This window comes from Pelobates fuscus, chromosome 8 (genome assembly GCF_036172605.1).
Source record: "Pelobates fuscus isolate aPelFus1 chromosome 8, aPelFus1.pri, whole genome shotgun sequence".
Classification (NCBI taxonomy): domain Eukaryota; kingdom Metazoa; phylum Chordata; class Amphibia; order Anura; family Pelobatidae; genus Pelobates; species Pelobates fuscus.
Window position 1 is genome coordinate 36,443,919 of NC_086324.1, and position 21,406 is coordinate 36,465,324.

Below are 21,406 nucleotides of genomic sequence, written 5' to 3' on the forward strand. Positions count from 1 at the left end.
GTACATAGCGGAATCTTGCCAACTTTACTATTTTTAAGTGTAAGCAAGGAAGATTGAGAAATAGCATAATGAAGATTATCAGCCAATGGGCTTTAAGTTTTTTCATGATGTGTATTTTTGTGAAATGTATATACAAAAGCAGTTTTATATTTTAGATAAGCTTTTAAAATAATTATTTTTTTGGGATAAACTTTGAAAATTATTTAATATTTTGATATTTTATATAGTGATAGATTTATATTTATTTGATATTTATTTTTATATTTGAATTATTTGGAATTAAAAAAAAAGTTGATAGAAAAATATGAAATCACTTGTAAAGCTTATCCAAAATTATTAAATCAAGGCCAACATGATCATGCCCCCTGTGCATGACAGTGCGTCTATGATGCACATTCCTCTGATCCTCTGCCATGCTGAAATATATCATATATGTATAACATTAAGGGGCTTTATAACTAAATGTCAAACTGAAGCAAATTGAAATCACAGTTAATAATTTACTAAAGATTGAATGGTAGTAACCTGAGATGTGATATTGCTAAATATAAGCAAAAATATTTAATTTAGCAAAATTTCCAAACTCCAAAGAGTCTCCATTTGGATATTTTTGCCTAAATTTAGCAATTTCAGATCTCATTATACCGCCACTCAATGCTTAGTAAATAAACCTTAAAGGAACACTATAATGTAAGGAATACAAAGCTGCATTCCTAACCCTATAATGTCATAGTTTCCCTCTGCCCTTGTGGCCCTACCTACCCGATTCTAGCACCAAAGTTCCTTGGCACTGGCTCCATCTCCACTAACATTGCGAGGGGGGACCTAATGCACAGCACCGCATGCACATTAGGCCTTCCAATCGGAAAGTGTGGACTCAATGCTTTCCTTTGAAGATTTTTCAGATGCTGGGTGTTTTGGAGCATGTTGGGTAAGAGTGTTTTTTGCTTCCGTGATACATCTCTTCCATTACTCTCTGTCTATGTATACTTCTGTGGTTGTCTTGTTTCCATCCTAATATCCGGTGGGGGCACAAAAAATCAACAGCAGTCTGCTCAAGTGCCATTTATTATGCTTTGATAATATTGATTGTTTAATATCTGGTTAATATTGCCTACAGGTCCCAAGGGTTTCTGGTAAAACCTACATGATCTTTTTTGTTCTGGGGATTTTTTTGGTCTCCTTTTATTTGGTAAACCTAATCCTGGCTGTTGTCGCCATGGCATATGAAGAGCAAAACCAAGCAATGTTAAAAGAAGCTGAGCATAAGGAAGCTGAATTCCAGCAGATGATGGATCAACTAAAAAAACAAGAAGAAGAAGCTCAGGTAATTTATGGGTGTGTGTGCGTGTGTATGTATGTATAGACCTGGGACCATTGAAAGATAAATGCTAACATGGGTATTAAGTGCTATTTAAGTGTCTTCCACTATTACAGACCAAATTTTATTTGGCATTTATATTTATAGTGGTGCCCAATAAGCTGAATTATATTGCGTACATTTAGAGAAGTACAAAGTTGGAGGTGTCGTCCTGAAAACTTGCATAATCTGTGCACCTGAAAAAAAACATAAGGAAAAAAGAAAGCATAACGTTTACACTGCTGCGATTAGATTATAAATTTAAGTTTATACTATCAAAAGTGTTACATAGCTAACTGACATTGCCGAGATGAAAGTGGAGATAAATAATTTCCACCAACCTGGATGCCTAGTTGAATTTTCTCTCTGACGTTGTATGGCTTGGCTGCCATGGAGAAGGACGTCTCCATTAAGGCATGTTAGTTGAGACCTAATGATGAAAAATAACATGATGAAAAAAGAAAATGGATAGTTTTAAAAAGGGGTAACTCTGAGTAAAAACTGGGTTGCAGATGGAATGTGTGTTGCACTGTTGATTAGCACATGACAAGCACCCTGGGTTTTGTGACATTGTACGACATACAGGTGACATATGTGGTACATTAACAATATCATGATCTTCTGGTTGACAGTAACTTATTTCAAACCGCAAAACATTTGGTAATTGAGGATAATTTAATGTCCTCATCATGAAGAATCATGTACCTTTAGACTTGTAAGGTTGTAAGTAGGTAACCACAATCACCATGTTCTATAGATTTATGTTTGGCCAAGTAATGTTTGCATATCTCTACATCATTGGCTGGTTAATGAGGATCAATCTAAGATCTTTTCAGGGTCTACAAGAATTGTGTTGATAATACCTGACTGATAAAATGTAAGCATAAAGAAAAGGTTTATTAAGAGAGGGCCAAAAAAGGTAAGTACCAGTATTGGATTTTAATATAGACACACTTAGTGTGGTGCGCAAAAGCAAAATTGTAAGAGATTGCTTAAAATACTGGGTCCTTTCTCTGTTTCTGAGCAACCCTTCCTTTCCCTGTGTCTGAGCTATTCAGCTTTTTTTTAACATTCAGCTCCCTTTCTTACTGTTGCCACGGTTACTCACCTGGTTGTTATTAGCCAGCCCCTTTTGCTAAAAGTGGATATTGCTAATCAGTCCAGGCTATTTAAGCAACTAGTCCCAGTACCTCCTTGCCCATGCCTGTTTCCCAGAACATTTCCTGTGTTTTCCTTCAGGTTCTTGACTCCGCTGCTCTCCGTTCTCCTGATTCTGGCTCATCTGACTAACTGATTTGGTTCCTGACCCCTGCTCGTCTCCTGGACTTTGCTTTTGGACTATTTTCATTTTGCTATTCTTTTTATTAAGATAGGTGTTTTGCATCTTCTGTATCTGTCTGGTTCCTGGTCCATAGCAGAGTCAGATTGTGCAGGTTGCAGATAAGTTGAAGCTCTCGTGAACCAATACTTGATTTTTCAAATTGCCTATAAATCTTTTATAGATCTTTATTTTAGGGTCCTTATCACTGCCTGTAGAGGTATTAAATACCAGATGAGTGAAATTTCTTAAAGACAAGAAAATAAATATAATACTAGAGCTATAAATTGTACCATGAAACAGTGAAAAGGGCAAACTAAATCCAAATTACGGATTCTCCATGTTTGGCTTTTCAGAGTTAATTCACTGAAATTCTATGTTTTAGTAAATACATTAAACCTGCTCAAGAGGATATTTTATTTTGTAGTTCAAATCTTTTAACCCACAAATGCTATTTTTTAAACAATATTCTTGTTACCTGTCCACAATTTTGTTTACCATGTTTTGTTCTTTGTATAATATAATTCTTTTTATGTATCATTAGGTATTAGATGAAGATCAGATCTCAATAAGTAATTGTAATTAAAATACACAGAATTCTGAAGGATTCGCAAATTTACTTATTACAAAGGCACAATAATTTTAATCATAATTTTTGTGTCTTATGCCATCAATAAAGTCAACCATCATGTTGTTCTTGTCTTTTGATTTGATTTTGGTTTTCTTGCCACAGTTGAGTGTCGGTGGATTTATGTTTTCTCTAAGATGGAGTAGCAAGGCCTGTATCCAAATGGAACAAGCGCAGTTTAGGGGAAAGGGGTCTTGACAGGGCTAGGTACATCTTAGTGTTTATCTGAGGATTATTGTTTGGGGGAAGGGCTGATATATATAGGCCAGCGATTTTAAAATTCTGTCATTACTAATTAACTCACAAGATTGAGTTGGTCTCTCCCTTCCTTAGTTCGACATGGTCCTAGTTTTAAGTCTCCGTTTGATCACTGCGGCGGGGATGGTGAAGGGAAGGTTAGGGAGGAACTGGACTTTTTAGTTAATAAAAGAGCAAGGATAGTTACTTGGTTGGTTCAAATGGTTGGTTATACTGTTGGTATAATGTTGGTAGTTTTGGACTTGTTGTTGGCTCAGAAGCTCGGGGGGTGTCGGGGTATCCAAATATACCCATACCAAAATTATGTTAAGAAAAGGAGGTGAGGTACCTGTCTCCAAATGGTCAGAGAGTTCCATGCAAGTACTGGGGGCCTACTGATCAGTGGTTGGTCACATGCAATGGCCCACAGGGTGAGGCATTAACGTTTTCAGGCAGCAAATACAATAATAATAATAATGAAAATAAAAATAAAGATAAAAAAATAATAATAAAAATAAAAACAAAAGCAAAAACAAAGATAAGCCCTGAGTTATGGGGCACACTCCCGGTAGGTTGTACTTCAATCCCAATTTATATTCTGGTTGTGGCTGTGATGTTGGTTATCCCAGCTGGTCGTCGGGGGACGAATTCCGGTGCGCAGGCAGTGTCCCAATTTGGGGGTTTGTGTGCCTCGTTGGAGGTATAGATGAGTCGAGCAAGTCCAGGGGAGAGATCCAACTGTCTCAGGATCTTCGTTGCCTCTTGCATGGTGCGTATGGTGTGCGAGGTGTCGCCCTTGGTGACCTGCAGGGTATGGGCTGGGTCCCAGCGGTACCTTATGTGGTGCGCTCATAGCAGAGATGTAAATTAGTGAAAGGTTCTCCTCCACGCCATTGTAGCCCCCGAGAGATCCGAATAGAACATGATGGTCATTTCTTCAAAAAGGTAAGTCGGGAGTTCCCTGGTGGCTGCCAGTATAGCGGATCTATCCTTCTGGGTCTGGACCTGCAGGATTATGTCCCTTGTAGCCGTGGACGGGGCCTTAGTAGGCTTTGGTATGCGGAATATGCCATCTATTACAACCGCTTTTCACTGATTCGAGGTCTGTAGTGCTGCGAGGAGCCATCGAGCAAAGTGGGGCAATTCTGGGTCCGGTATGGTGTAAGTAACACCCCTGATCTTCAGGTGTTTTAGGCGGCATTTATTCTTCTGATTGCCTTATATTTTTGGCATGTGGAAGATGTTACTTAGTTATGGCTGGGGGTTCAGATGGCAATGACTTTCAGTATGTTTGTTTTATGGTATAAGTTATTATAGCTGTGGATAAATCGATCCATACATTGAGTGTTGGTGTCCTATTGGGTGGGGGGTGTTATTTAACCTCCACCTTCCCATTTGGTGACAATGCACCTTTAGAGAATGTTCAACTTCAGTGTTTATGCAAAGGACATAGGGTCAGAAAATTATTTTGCAGATGATGAACACAGAACTTTTGATGATAATGACAGTCAAATGGATTTACTCTTCTTTGTCCTGGCAAGATATGTACAGCTAAGTAACAGTAATCTCAGTTAGATAAGCAGATCTTCCAGAATGTTACCATTGCTTTCTACAAATGGACAAATGCACTACACAGTAGATTACAATGGTGTGGTGTCCTTGGTTGGCAGTTCCCGTGGTCTCCCCCCCAGAGGTAATAACTGAGGATAAAATAATGCTCACCGACTTTTGTTTCTTTAATTCAAGGTAGTTAAAGTGACATTTCACTGGCCAAATAAAAAGATAAGAATATATAGATATACTCCGAATAAAAACATGCATTCATTTAATTATGTCCTTAATTATGTAATATGTATGTATTATGTATTTTAAATTTGGGAATATCTAAAACAGCTTGCAAAACCTGCAGTTCTCTTATCTGCAGCCTTTGCAAGCCATCCCCCTCTAACTCCATCCAGACTTTCTGTGTCTGTCCAATCACAGACTTCTCAATGCAGCTCATTGAATAGTTTTTGCAAGCCGAATAAAAACATGCATTCATTTAATTATGTCCTTAATTATGTAATATGTATGTATTATGTATTTTAAATTTGGGAATATCTAAAACAGCTTGCAAAAGCTGTAGTTCTCTTATCTGCAGCCTTTGCAAGCCATCCCCCTCTAACTCCATCTAGACTTTCTGTGTCTGTCCAATCACAGACTTCTCAATGCAGCTCATTGAATAGTTTTTGCAAGGCAGATGCTCTGGGCAGTCTCTTGAGGTTGTCTCTTGAGGTTGGCTCCACTGAGCTACACCAACAAACGATGAAGTAACAGTTGAGTGCTTGAAAGCCAGGAAACTGTAACAAGATTAATTTCCATTGAAATCTGCACTTTTTATTAATGAAAAAAGATGACATGCTCTTCAGCAAGCTAAAGTGCTTCAGGGGTCCGGAGAGTCCCTTTAAAAGGTAGGTTCCCTTTCTGGCAGGGATGCTAGATCCACCATGTTTTCCAGGACAATAATACTTATTCAGATTGATGGAACTTGCTGCCCTGTACCATGTAGAAGTCAAATTCTGTAGGCGGTAAATAAATCATTGGATACATAAAACTGGAATCCTGCAACATATAAATTCTACATTCTAGAATCAGAAATGTCATGTGCTGTCAATCAATATGATACATTTGTTTGTCCAGAAAGACATTGTGCTGGTGGTAACTCTATTCCACCTATGGAACCAAAACTCCCATGATGCTTGGTCAGTGATCAGTATCAACAAAATAACCCTCATGAAAATTCCTTTAGAACAGTGGTGGGCAAATGATAGATCCCCAAACTGTTATAAAGCGGTCGTGATACTTTGCCTTCCATAAGACTGGCAAAGAATTATGGGACTTGCAGTTCTATAACAACTTTTATCCACTCCTATTTTATCTTAATAAAGTGTTGTAATTATAGCAGGCTCACATTTTATGTTAGTGAATAGGGTAGCATTGCACACACTTCGTGTTGTGAAGATATTATCAAGGACTTACTGTACAAGGACAGATAATAATATTTAATCATCTTTAAATAGGAAAATAACAGCAGCCCAAAATTATGAGACAGAAATTATAAAAAAAATTTTTTAACAAAGTAGTTAAAGTAATGGCAGTCACCATTTGTTGTGGGGTAAATTTACAAGAAGGAATATTTATTGAATATATACAAATTACTTTTATATGTTTTATGCAAATATATATGAATGACTGCAGAACATATCAATCTTCGTAAGAAATCCCAAACCAGCATGAAACATGAATATGAAATAAAATTACCAGCATATGATTTATGGTGAGCTATTGTCTATGGTAGAATTAAAGTATTTACATTTAATTTTTCTTTTCTGCATTTTTCTTTTCAAATTGTTTTAAAAAATATATAAATGGAATCAGTAGAATCTATGTTTATACACAAAATCTGTACATTTCAAAGTATAATAGATAAACATTATGCAGTTTACTCACAAAACACATTTAGGCAAAAAGTGCTCATTTAGAAGAATTTCTGGTATTAAGAGAATTTCTTATGAGAAATTATTGTCTTGGTGACCTATCAGACAATTAAATTGATTATTATAAAAGTTAAGATTTTATGGTTTGCAATGCTGTGTCCATGTTATATTATATGTATACTATATGATTTGGAATTTATGTTAAATTGTGTCATGGATAAAGGGTTAGGTTTTTTTTTTTGTTTAGTTTTGCTTTGAATTTATCTTAATATATGTGCTAAATTTTCAGGTAACTACAACCGAGACAGATGTTAAGAAGAGAAGAACAAGTAAATACCTGGTTTCAATGGATTTACTTAAGGCAAAGAGGTTTGAGTACAGCCAGCATAATAACTGAAACAATGGGAGTTATGCTACCTAGTTACATAGTTACATAGCTGAAAAGAGACTTGCATCCATCAATTTCAGCCTTCCTCACATGTTTTCGCTGTTGATCCAAAAGAAGGCAAAAAACCCAGTCTGAAGCGCTTCCAATTTTGCAACAAACTAGGAAAAAATCCTTCTCAAAATAGCAGTCAGATATATCCTTGGATCAAGCAGCTATTACCCTACTATAAATTATTAGATACAGGTGATACTCGAAAAATTAGAATATCGTGCAAAAGTTAATTTATTTCATTAATGCAATGTAAAAGGGGAAACTAATATATGAGATAGACGCATTACATGCAATGTAAGATAGTTCAAGTGCGATGATTATGGCTTACAGCTCATGAAAACCCCAAATCCACAATCTCAGTAAATTAGAATATTGTGAAAAGGTGCAATATTCTAGGCTCACAGTGTCCCACTCTAATCAGCTAAGTAAGCCATAACACCTGCAAAGGGTTTCTGAGCCTTTAAATGGTCTCTCAGTCTGGTTCAGTAGGAATCACAATCATGGGGAAGACTGCTGACCTGACAGTTGTGCAGAAAACCATCATTGACACCCTCCATAAGGAGGGAAAGCCTCAAAAGGTAATTGCGAAGGAAGTTGGATGATCCCAAAGTGCTGTATCAAAGCACATTAATAGAAAGTTATGTGGAAGGGAAAAGTGCGGAAGAAAAAGGTGCACAAGCAGCAGGGATGACCGCAGCCTGGAGAGGTTTGACAGGAAAAGGCCATTCAAATGTGTTGGGGACTTTCACAAGGAGTGAACTGAGGCTGGAGTCAGTGCATCAAGAGCCACCACACACAGACGGATCCTGGACATGGGCTTCAGATGTCGTATTCCTCTTGTCAAGCCGCTCCTGAACAACAAACAACGTCAGAAGCATCTTACCTGGGCTAAAGAAAAACAGACCTCGTCTGTTGCTCAGTGGTCCCAGGTCCTCTTTTCTGATGAGAGCAATTTTTGCATCTCATTTGGAAACCAAGGACCCAGAGTCTGGAGGAACAACACACTTCAAGATGCTTGAAGTCCAGTGTGAAGTTTCCACTTCTGTGTTGATTTGGGGAGCCGTGTCATCTGCTGGTGTTGGTCCACTGTGCTTCATTAAGTCCCGGGTCAACGTAGCCGTCTACCAGGAGATTTTGGAGCACTTCATGCTTCCTTCCGCAGACAAACTTTATGGGGATGCTGACTTCATTTTCCAGCAGGATTTGGCACCTGCCCACACTGCCAAAAGCACCAAAGCCTGGTTCAATGACCGTGGGATTACTGTGCTTGATTGGCCAGCAAACTCGCCTGACCTGAACCCCATAGAGAATCTATGGGGCATTGCCAAGAGAAATAGATGCAGAAGAGCTGAAGGCCGCTATTGAAGCATTCTGGTCTTCCATAACACCTCAGCAGTGCCACAGGCTGATAGCTTCCATGCCACGCCGCATTAAGGCAGTAATTGCTGCAAAAGGGGCCCAAATCAAGTACTGAGTCCATATGCATGCTTATACTTTTCAGAGGTCCGATATTGTTCTATGTACACTCCTTGTTTTATTGATTGCATGTGATATTCTAATTCACTGAGATTGTGGATTTGGGGTTTTCATGAGCTGTAAGCCATAATCATCGCACTTATGACAAATTACAGCTTGAACTATCTTGCCGTGCATGTAATGCGTCTATCTCATATATTAGTTTCATTAGTTTCATTATTTTTACAATGCATTACTGAAATAATGAACTTTTGCACGATATTCAAATTTTTCGAGTATCACCTGTATAATGCTGCTATTAAATCTAACAAACTCTATTCTAAAGTGATGTTAAGTGTTATTAATATACTATAATTTAATATTATTTATGTTATATCTCTCATGTACTCACCTTCAGGAGTTTAGCCACTACAGCAGTTAAGGTCCCAATGTTAGTCGACAGAAACACAGATACAAGAAAACGTAATTTGCTGTTTCTATATATATTTTACATCATATGGTATTTTTTAGACTAGGATGAGTGTGTTAGGGTTGGAGTAAGTCTTTAAATATTAGTTGAAGGTGGGGTTAAGGTTAGGGATAGTATTACAGTTAAACGTAGGCTACTGCAGGAGGTGTTAACTGTTAGGGTTGCCATTGGAAATACATAACCAAATGATGCCTGAGATTAATGGAGGCCACAGGAAGGAGTTGAATAAAAATAGCGGCAACTGCTGTTCATGATAACTCATGAAAACTCCCACTAATCTCGTGCCAACCAAAATTTGTATGCCTCGACCCTGACAAACTTCCAAAGTCTACACAGAGATGGACCACAAATTATTCCCCATTCAATATGGCATTAACTACACAGAAGAGGAGGTTATCATACATGCATTAAGGGATTTTAAAATGCTGTAAAACATGATCTGCCTGTTGTTTCAATATATAATTTGCAGGAGCCTTTCACGTACATTACAAATTTGCAGAGAGCATATTCTACGGGCTGTCGTGTTCTGACCAATGTCCTGCAAGTTGGACCGAAATGCTGACCTTTCATTTGACTGTCAGCATTTGATAATCTACAGACCAATGAATGCTCTCATTCATTATAGCCTCCCATATATATTTTTTTTCTAATTAATTTTTTAGTATTACATTGTATTATGTATATTAATGTCCATTTTAAAATCTGTATTTCCTATTTTTGTGTAATTTTTATAGATCTATAATTTGATTCATATAACTTACAAATCCCATTGTGTATAATGATTCATATAACTTACAAATCCCATTGTGTATTATTAATGACCATGATGTGTGAATTAAGTGTGTAACGGATCGCCTGGCACCCCGACCGGGTACCTCCGTTAAAGGATGCTCCTAGCGCTTCCTGAGGACTCCAAGCACTGCAGCAGACACCACAACCACCGAATCAGAGAAGCATATGAATCCTCTCAAGCCTCTGAATGCTGTAGACCGTTGAATAGGAACCATACGAATAGGCTTACACTCCTAGCAGTCAACTGGAACAGCATGCAATAAATCCTTCCCCCAATAATGAGACAACACTTCACTTTGAGGGTAAAACAGGAACTCTGGACTGGCTCATCCAGCCTGGCTTTTATTTCCATCTCACACATACAGGCCACACCCAGGGGGAGGCATAAAATAACCAATCCGAGATATGGTACAACCCACACATCCCCTCCCCTTAGCCTGAGAGATAATCCACTTATTATACAGTTTAAAACATAACTTTTACACAATATCTGTAACTTCAAAACCATACATCACATTCACATAAAAATACATATCCACAATCAATCCATTCAGGGGAACAACATATTAAAAAATGGCATGGATCAGACCAGGGGTTCAAAAGTTAGTAAAGTATCTTTTAAAACCCCTAGCTTTCCAGGTTTACAGGGCCTTCTCTGTGCTGGAGAAGTAATCCAATTATCTCACAGCACAGAGAGACTCCATTAAGCACATGGGGACACAAAGACAGTCAAACACTTTAAAATACATAAATTCACCTTTTACACATAACACACAGAAATTTCACCTATCCCCAGATAGCTGGGATCTGCGCGCACAAAACTACCGAATAGCGCGCAGATCCTACTCACACAGTACAATTGCCATGGAGCTAAAGTCTTTCCCATAGTCTTTCATTATATGAATAGGCTCCATGGTATAGCTATCTGGGGTATCACGTTCCCATAAAGTCTGGTCCATAGTCCAAAGGCAAGAGGCGGGCAATCAGCCCCCTCCAAGGACACATGGCGAGGTCGGTTTCGCCACAATCCCAAAAAGTCCCAATATGTCCATCGATGATTTTAAAAGGGCCAGTAGCAGCAATATAAAGTACAATATGCCCCAAATAACCCAGGGGCCATAGTCAGCAGGTAGGAGGCTAGCAAACAGGCTTCTCCAGGGCTCAGTGGCGAGGTTGGTTTCGCCACATTTCTCCCCTTTTCCAAACAGACTAACAGGGTACCTGACCTCTTGCCGGTCAGTGCCCTTGTTAGTCCAGCAGCCCACCCACAAGACAGAAACAGCAGTACAGCCCACCCGCAATAAATGGTTACTACACCTGGGTAAGGGAGAATCTTGTCCATGTCCAGGTGCCTTACCACGGCTGTGTGGGGGACTGGTAGGCTGCCTTGGTGGGTTGCTGAGGGGGCAGAGACCAGCGGTACTCTGTCCTGGTGCCAGCACTACCACGGGAGTAGTCTGGTTGGAGCCTGGTTGCTGGAGACCGACTGTCTCCTCTTTAGCTGCACAGCTCTGCTGCTGGAGACCGACTGTCTCCCCTTTGGATACATAGCTCCGCTGTTGGAGGGGGAGACCGGCTGTCTCCCCTTTGGCTAAGCAGCCTTGTTGCTGGGGGACAGGACTGACTGTCCTTACACCCTGTGCTGTAGGTGCAGAGACCACAGTCCCATCTGCACAGTTGTGGGGCTTACAGTCTCCCCCTGGTACATTAAGCTGCCGCTGGGGAGAGGTGGTAACCAGCTCCTCTCCCATTAGAACACTCTGCCGCTGGGGAGAGGTGGTAACAATCTCCTCTCCCACGCATCCTTTCAGTCTTTGTGGAGGGAGACCGACTGTCTCTCCTCCCAATGCAGTGTCCTGCTGCTGGGGAAAGGAGACTGGGCTCTCTATTCCCAAAAAATCACGCTGCTGCTGGGGGGTAGGACCAACTACCTCTGCCCCCTGTAACTCAGCCTGCCGCTGGGGAATGGAGACTGGGCTCCCAATTCCCAATAAATCACGCTGCTGCTGGGGGGTAGGACCAACTACCTCTGCCCCCTGTAACTCAGCCTGCCGCTGGGGAGGGAGGACGCTGCTCTCCTCTCCCTGCACTTTACTGATCCGCCGCTGGGGAGAGGTGGTAGCAAGCTCCTCTCCCCTACATACTTCTATACTCTGTGGAGGGAGACCGACTGTCTCTACTCCCAATACAGTGTCCTGCTGCTGGGGAAAGGAGACTGGGCTCTCTCTTCCCTGCTGGACACTCTGCTGCTGGGGAATGGAGACTGGGCTCCCAATTCCCAACAAATCACACTGCCGCTGGGGAGGGAGGACGGCCCCTTCAGCTCCCTGTAACTTAGGCCCAGAGACCACGGTCCCATCTGCGCTGGTGAGGGGCTTACTGTCTCCCCTTGGTGAGCTGCGCTGCCGCTGGGGAGAGGGAATAACAGGCTCCTCTCCCTGAACCGTAGACTGCCGCTGGGGAGCAAGGACGGCCCCTTCCGCTCCCTGTAGCTTGGCCGCAGAGACCACGGTCCCATCTGCGCTGGTGAGGGGCTTACTATCTCCCCTTGGTGAGCTGTGCTGCCGCTGAGGAGAGGGAATAACAGGCTCCTCTCCCTGAACCGTAGACTGCCGCTGGGGAGGAAGGACGACACCTTCAGCTCCCTGTAACTCACACTGCCGCTGGGCAGAGAGACCAATTGGCCACAGGCCCAATCTCCGCAATCGGCACTCACATTCCCATGACGCTCGATTCTCCGCATCCAACTTGCGCACGGTTGCCATAACCGCCTCTATTGAAGGATTCGGGCCATATCTGGTTAATCGTCTCATGACCTCGTCCCGGTACGCGTCGCCCTCAAAGCGATAGGTCATGTTTGCTGTGACCAGGGGTGCTGTATGAATACTAGCGTTACCCTTACTTTGTAACTCCAAACGAACTGTGTCTCCGAGCTGCTTTACCTCACACTAGGACGCCATCCCACCGCTTGCCACCAATGTAACGGATCGCCTGGCACCCCGACCGGGTACCTCCGTTAAAGGATGCTCCTAGCGCTTCCTGAGGACTCCAAGCACTGCAGCAGACACCACAACCACCGAATCAGAGAAGCATATGAATCCTCTCAAGCCTCTGAATGCTGTAGACCGTTGAATAGGAACCATACGAATAGGCTTACACTCCTAGCAGTCAACTGGAACAGCATGCAATAAATCCTTCCCCCAATAATGAGACGACACTTCACTTTGAGGGTAAAACAGGAACTCTGGACTGGCTCATCCAGCCTGGCTTTTATTTCCATCTCACACATACAGGCCACACCCAGGGGGAGGCATAAAATAACCAATCCGAGATATGGTACAACCCACACATCTCCTCCCCTTAGCCTGAGAGATAATCCACTTATTATACAGTTTAAAACATAACTTTTACACAATATCTGTAACTTCAAAACCATACATCACATTCACATAAAAATACATATCCACAATCAATCCATTCAGGGGAACAACATATTAAAAAATGGCATGGATCAGACCAGGGGTTCAAAAGTTAGTAAAGTATCTTTTAAAACCCCTAGCTTTCCAGGTTTACAGGGCCTTCTCTGTGCTGGAGAAGTAATCCAATTATCTCCCAGCACAGAGAGACTCCATTAAGCACATGGGGACACAAAGACAGTCAAACACTTTAAAATACATAAATTCACCTTTTACACATAACACACAGACATTTCACCTATCCCCAGATAGCTGGGATCTGCGCGCACAAAACTACCGAATAGCGCGCAGATACTACTCACACAGTACAATTGCCATGGAGCTAAAGTCTTTCCCATAGTCTTTCATTATATGAATAGGCTCCATGGTATAGCTATCTGGGGTATCACGTTCCCATAAAGTCTGGTCCATAGTCCAAAGGCAAGAGGCGGGCAATCAGCCCCCTCCAAGGACACGTGGCGAGGTCGGTTTCGCCACAATCCCAAAAAGTCCCAATATGTCCATCGATGATTTTAAAAGGGCCAGTAGCAGCAATATAAAGTACAATATGCCCCAAATAACCCAGGGGCCATAGTCAGCAGGTAGGAGGCTAGCAAACAGGCTTCTCCAGGGCCCAGTGGCGAGGTTGGTTTCGCCACAACGGACATGCTTTCTTAAGGTTATAAAAACAATGTATGTTTATTTTCACTTCAGAGCTGGAAGAAAAAAGACAGAAATGCCCCCCTTGGTGGTATCAATTTGCAAATTGTGTCTTTATATGGGACTGTTGTGATGCCTGGCTGAAAGTTAAACACATTGTTAAACTAATTGTGATGGACCCATTTGCAGATCTTGCAATTACAGTCTGCATTGTACTAAACACTATTTTCATGGCCATAGAACATGCTCATATGGATTATCAATTTACCCATGTACTCTCTGTTGGCAACAATGTAAGTATTTTATTTGTATTAACATACATTTTCTGATAGTGGTAGATAGTATTGAAATCAACTAAAATATGTGTTCAAGTGCAGCTTATATGATGTGTGTCATTTACACATCCATTAACTATCCACTCATAGAATTAGGAGTTTGTGAATATAGTTTAGAACCATCTAATTAATTGAGGTTAGATACCCTTGATTATATAGGAATCACAGCACAACTATTTATCAAACTATTTATCTCTTCTTTGCTAGAAAAGTGTGGTAAGTGAACTTTTGAGAGTTACCAAACGGATGTATCATTGTTTAGCCAGCTAGTAGTCACATGAAAAAATACATTTGCCTATTTTTAGGATAACTTATAAAGCTGACTTACTGAACATTTTGATGTGAAATATTCAACTGAATTAACCCAATGCGCACATTATATAAGCCAATATTAGTATGCAAAACAAACAATCAATGGAGATTTTTTTCAACACAAAAACAGCAAAAACAAATGTACTATTAAAAATTCCACACAAACTGTTATGATTAAAAAATGATATGGCACTAGTTATTTTTAATAAAACACTTGCTCAACTCTTTCTCACTACTAAGCAGTTGTGTTCAACCCTAGATCGGGAAACCGTTTAGGAAATTGTTTAAAGAATGAACAGAACCTTGAAAGTACTTTATTCATTTTTTTGTTTTTTTTTAAATTGTACTCTGTGATATAAGGAGGGATTGGAATCCATTACAATGAGAGTTTATATATGTTTTTGACTTGTGTTTTCCGTTTACTGATATTACACTAGAATTTCCGACTCTGTAGTTTTGATCCGTAATGCCGTTTGTATCCAAACCATTTAGGAAACCTGAAAGTTAGAGAGAGTGCATAAATACCATCTAGAAAACATGGGGAGGTGATGTTGATACTTACATAATACCTGCATATCAACTGAATCCCAGTGCATACGGGCAACAGCTCAAGTAGACAGCCCTTCGGTGGGTCCCCACTCAGACCTCAAGATGACTTTAGCTCATCTTGTGCCATTACAAAAAGAACCAGGTAATTTGCATAATCCCACCATAAAGGGTAGAAGAGATCCAAAATACAGACTGGCTCTCTCTGGACAAAAGATACAGCAAAAAGAACCAGGCCATTTGCATATCAGACTGATCCCACCCAAAAGGACAGACTACTTGAGCTGTTATGCATTCTCAGTACTCTCTTACACCTTGTATTTTTTTTTTTGCTCTACCCAAGTTTAAATGTAATCCAGTGCCTAGAGGGTATTGGCTAGGTATTGGCTATACCTAACTGATGATGCCTAAGAGAGAGTCAGTTTACAATTTGGATCTTTTCCACTTTTTGTGGTTGGATCAGTCTGATATGCAAATGGCCCTTGTTCATTTTGTAATGGCACAAGATGAGCTAAAACCAACTTGAGATCTGAGCGTACCCAATGAAGATGCAGGATACTTGAGCTTTTGACCATTCTCGTTACTCTCTAGTTTTTTTGTTATCCCCAAGTTTAAATGGTAATCCAGACATGGTTACGGTGCCTAGAAGGGTATTGGCTATACCTCATTGAGGATACTTAACAAGGTTGAAATGATCTAAAAACCAATAGTAAAATGAATGACAAAGATACACAGTTGGAATAAATCTCTACATATATACTGTTTATGAGGTTATTGGAAGGGGACCTTGCAGGATTTTTACCCAAATTTTGAGTGGAGTGTTGACCTTCACTATCTGCTTTGTACAAGTTTGAAATATTCACCTGGGGTTGCTGTATCTATCGTGCAGAGAGAGCCGGCCTTCATTTTGGATTAGTCTGATATGGGTGGGATAAGTCTGGTATGCAAATGGCCCAGATTCTTTTTATAATGGCTTGATGGGCTAAAACCAGCTTGAGATCTGAGTGAGGACCAACCGAAGAGCAGGCTACTTGAGCTGTTGTCTATTCTCAGTACTCTTTTGCACCTAGTTTTTTGCTCTTTCTAATTAACTATATTGAACTGCATAATACAGAAGGACAAAATCTAAATACATCCTAATGAACATGTCTGTTTGAGTAGATTATTTTATCTTTTTATCTCTAGGTTTTCACCGGAATCTTTACAGCAGAAATGATTTTCAAAATGATTGCCCTAGATCCGTACTATTATTTTCAGGAGGGGTGAAATATATTTGACAGCTTCATTGTGTGCCTCAGTTTAATGGAAGTGATGCTTACTAAAACTGGAGGATTCTCTGTTCTTCGTTCATTTAGACTGGTGAGTCAAACTATTAGATGTGGGGTGTAGCCATACTCTATATGTAACACGTTATTCTAGTATGTAATAAAAAGGAGATATAGAGATTTGAGGACATCGTGTTCCAGAAGTAACTTTAGGTTGAGAATTACTCAAGATCATGAAATTTTATGTTGTGCATATCCATGTTTATTTTCTGGTGGGCAAAAGAAGGCAAACCCTCATATTTACATGTCCACTAATCTTGAAAAATCTTGAAAAAAATCCTTTCTGATTTCAAAATAGCACTCCCTGTACCAACAAACTATTTTTTCTTTTTTTTTTCATTTATAATTTAAATGTGAACTATTCTAATTAGTTTTTTATTCAGCATGGGCAAACTATCTAGTAATTCTACAGGCTTCAATGAAAGCACTATATAGTTGCATAGTAAATGTAATACGTTTCATTCCCATTGGTAATATTTACATTGTGTATTGAATCATTATCCACCTTTGAACTGTATACACATAGATCATTAGGATTCTTTTCTTCTCATATCTAAATAGAGAGAGTAAGTAGAGGGAGCATGATGATGTAATTATGCATGCTCCCTGAGGGGAGGGGATCTTAAAGCAAACATATGCTGAAGCTTAGAAGTGGAGGATGCCAAGTACCTGATGGGTGAACACTGCAGGGTTCTGTACAATCTCCCCTCCAGCTACCAGCAAGTTTGACCATCGCTTGCAAACTCTACAACTGATCTCGGTTCCCCGAAAGCAATTGCAGCTGAGATACGGCCTAAGAGTCTGCCACTCCCCTAAATTTAAAACGTATTGCTGTTTCGACAATGAGATGGGATGGAGATTTGGGACAGAGAGAAGGTGTAGACGTGCCATGTAAATTTTCCATTTACAGCATACGGATGCCGGGCTGTGGTCTGATTTCACTCACCAGACAAGAGCTAGAATGTGAGGCTCGGCAGCTTAGATGGAGAATCTGCCTGGGGTGGTATGTGAGAATGAGAATATCCCATGCTAGGACACTGGTTTAAATATTTTGTGTCTACAGTAGCCTGTGGAACAATAACACATGTAATAAAGAACTTTTGTTCCAAGATTTCATGACTTTAAACAATTTTTCAAAGCTGTATAATCATTTGGATTCAGGCCTGAGAATTTCTCAAGTATTAACTACTGGGACTTTAAGTCTAAAACTAACAGCTACCAGTAAGTGTTATTGCTCATCAAAGAGGAGTCCCCCTTCCTAAAAAGGGCCATAACAGCCAAAAGGGTGAGAACAAAAGTAAAAGATCACAATTATATTAGTGACTGCCTGGGATTAAAAGGTGTAAGAGGGATTTTCCCACCAGTGTTAAAGGACGAAGGTATTTTATTATAAAGCAACAGTTGATACACACTAATAGACATAATTAGTAATAAAGTTTTAATTCCTTCTTCTCATTTTCTTCCAAAATGGCATTAAAATGCACTGTGGATAGTAATCACACAAATAAAAATGAAAAGAAGAATAACAAGCAAGAAGAAATTTTCTTTTCTTTCTTTCACCTCATGTTTCTGCAGACAATGATGAAATCTCACCTCTAGAAACATCAATTGCTTAAAATAACAATTTGGCAGACCAAGATGATAACAGTAATATTGTTACTCCAGATGTTTTAAAGCAATACCTAGAAGGAACTGTCAAAGATGTCAAGGAAGAAGTAAATGTGAAGTTTCTGGACCTGAAATATGACCTTACAACTATAATGCAAAGAATACAAAGTATTAAATAAAAATAAACTTCTTTAAAATTTATACTCAAATAAGAGGAAATCGAACTACAATGGAAGCAAAAATTATACAATTAGATTAAAAAAATGTGACTTGTTAGTCAGATCCAGAAGAACCAATCTTAGGTTCAATTATATTCCAGAAGACATCACGACAGGAAATTAAGAGAAACTTTGCTTGAATTTTTTTTTTTTTGCCCTCTTCAAGTTACCTAAAGATCCACACAAGGAAAATTCTGAGAGATGTTACAGAATCCACAGATAAGGCAACGTACATAATGATCTCCCAAGAGATGTGATTGTTTAATTTCACTCATTCGAACACAAGAAATCAGTACAGGTAATCAAAGTAGTAAAAATAAATTAAGAGAAATAAAAAAAAAATATTACATTCTTGTTGGATGTGTCATACTTTACAAGAGCAAAAAGAAGAAAGTTTGCATGCGTGCGTGAATTTTTTTTTTATCTAACCAATTAAATAGATCAATAACATATTTAATCTTATTAATGGCTTTCCTGTATGAGATCAGAGCTATATGAAATTCGACCCTTAAATAGCTGGTAGACCCTACTACACTATAGATTAAGTTAATGTAGTAAGTGATGCATGAAGACACATGAAGGATTGTATTATAAATGTCAAATGTGTGTGTGTGTGTATATATATGTTTTTTTTTAAAGCGATTAACAGTCCATGTCACACTTAGTTAGGTATAGTTTAAAAATGGTAAAAAATGGGGTGGAATATGTCAAAGTCACTATTGATATGTAGAGGACTGTAAAACTAAGTAAAATAAGGGTTTTGATTAATGTTTGTAATGAGCGACAGGCTAAAAGCTAAAAGGACTATGACACTATGGTTTTTTATGTTTGTTTTTTGTAACAATTAAGTTGTGAAAAATTCACCATTTTATTTACTTTAGGTTTAAGATAAGTGTGAATAATAAGTTAGAATAAGTGTAGTATTAAATCATAGATTTCACATATATATGTTACTTTTGATATAATAATGATTTTTGTAGCATATCACAACATGACACCAATAATTACATGTTTAAGAAATTCGACCCTTAAATAGCTGGTAGACCCTACTACACTATAGATTAAGTTAATGTAGTAAGTGATGCATGAAGACACATGAAGGATTGTATTATAAATGTCAAATGTGTGTGTGTGTGTATATATATGTTTTTTTTTAAAGCGATTAACAGTCCATGTCACACTTAGTTAGGTATAGTTTAAAAATGGTAAAAAATGGGGTGGAATATGTCAAAGTCACTATTGATATGTAGAGGACTGTAAAACTAAGTAAAATAAGGGTTTTGATTAATGTTTGTAATGAGCGACAGGCTAAAAGCTAAAAGGACTATGACACTATGGTTTTTTATGTTTGTTTTTTGTAACAATTAAGTTGTGAAAAATTCACCATTTTATTTACTTTAGGTTTAAGATAAGTGTGAATAATAAGTTAGAATAAGTGTAGTATTAAATCATAGATTTCACATATATATGTTACTTTTGATATAATAATGATTTTTGTAGCATATCACAACATGACACCAATAATTACATGTTTAAGATAAAATTCTATAGTTATGGCACTGTAGATTTCCTCTTTGTCATGTCATCCCCATGTTGCATAAGGGGCTGATAACCCCTTCTGTCACTTACCTGGGTCCAGCGCCGATGTTCTTCGGCACTGGCTCAGCTCCACCCACACTCCTCCCCAACCGACATCTGCTGGCATGGGAGACCTAATGCGCAGCAATGGCCGCGCTTGCATTAGGATCTCCCCATTGGAAAGCATTAGTCAATGCTTCCCTTTGAGGAAAATCTGATGCTGGAAGTCCTCATGCAGAGCGTGAGGACGTCCAGCGTCAGATAACGGACCAAAAGTCTGTTTCAATTCCGGAAGTCCCTCTAGTGGCTGTCTGGTAGACAGACACTAGATGAGGGATTAACCCTCAGAGGTAATTATTGCAGTTCAGAAAAATTGCAATAATTACCACTACAGGGTTAAGGCTGATGAGAGTTTGCATCCATACCACTTTAATGTGCATAGATAGAACGTTGCTGACTTTTGGTTCTGAGGATTGGATTCATGTAGACCTTGGTACTTTGTACTCCTCACCTTCTACTAGAGTTACTGGATTTGATTTTGGTTCACCTTGGTTTAGTATTTCCAATGGCACCAGACAAGGATGACAATTGTCTTTCTTTCTGTTATTCATCATTTTCATTTAGCACTTTGTGATCAATATTAGAAATAACAAGCTCATTAAAGAAATTTTAACCAAAACCGATTATTTTAAAATATGTATATATGCAGATGATATGCTTATTACAATTACAAAACTGCTGGTTTCATTACCTGAGTTGATGAAGGAAATAAATTTACACAGTATGGCTCGAAAAACTATAAGCTAAATATAGACAAAATAATGGTTCTGTCTAAAAACATTGCTGAAAAAGATTTGCAGATTTTGAAAGATAAACATCAGTTTTTTTGGACTAAAAAGGAATTCCAACATCTGGATATCACTATAATGGGTAATATTGACAAAATGATGGAAACTAAAATTTGGAACCTTCTAAGATACACCAATAAAAAGCTAAAGGAATGGCAAAGATATAGCGTGTCTTGGTGGGAAAAGATAAACATAATTAAGTCATACATAATTCCTAAATGAGATTATCTTTTTAACCCCTTAAGGACCAAACTCCTGGAATAAAAGGGAATCATGACATGTCAGGCACGTCATGTGTCCTTAAGGGGTCAATGTTAATAATGTTA

The 21,406-nt window shown here is 39.1% G+C and overlaps 1 protein-coding gene across 1 annotated transcript in view; it reads left to right on the forward strand.

The window, feature by feature from the left end:
* Window positions 1–21,406, forward strand: part of LOC134571229 (sodium channel protein type 9 subunit alpha-like) — a 122,188-nt gene that overhangs the window by 26,726 nt on the left and 74,056 nt on the right. Inside the window, 5 exon segments of the mRNA XM_063429400.1 lie at window positions 1,121–1,338; window positions 4,443–4,488; window positions 7,309–7,348; window positions 17,990–18,049; window positions 18,461–18,604. Of these exon segments, the coding sequence (XP_063285470.1) occupies window positions 1,121–1,338; window positions 4,443–4,488; window positions 7,309–7,348; window positions 17,990–18,049; window positions 18,461–18,604 (508 nt within the window).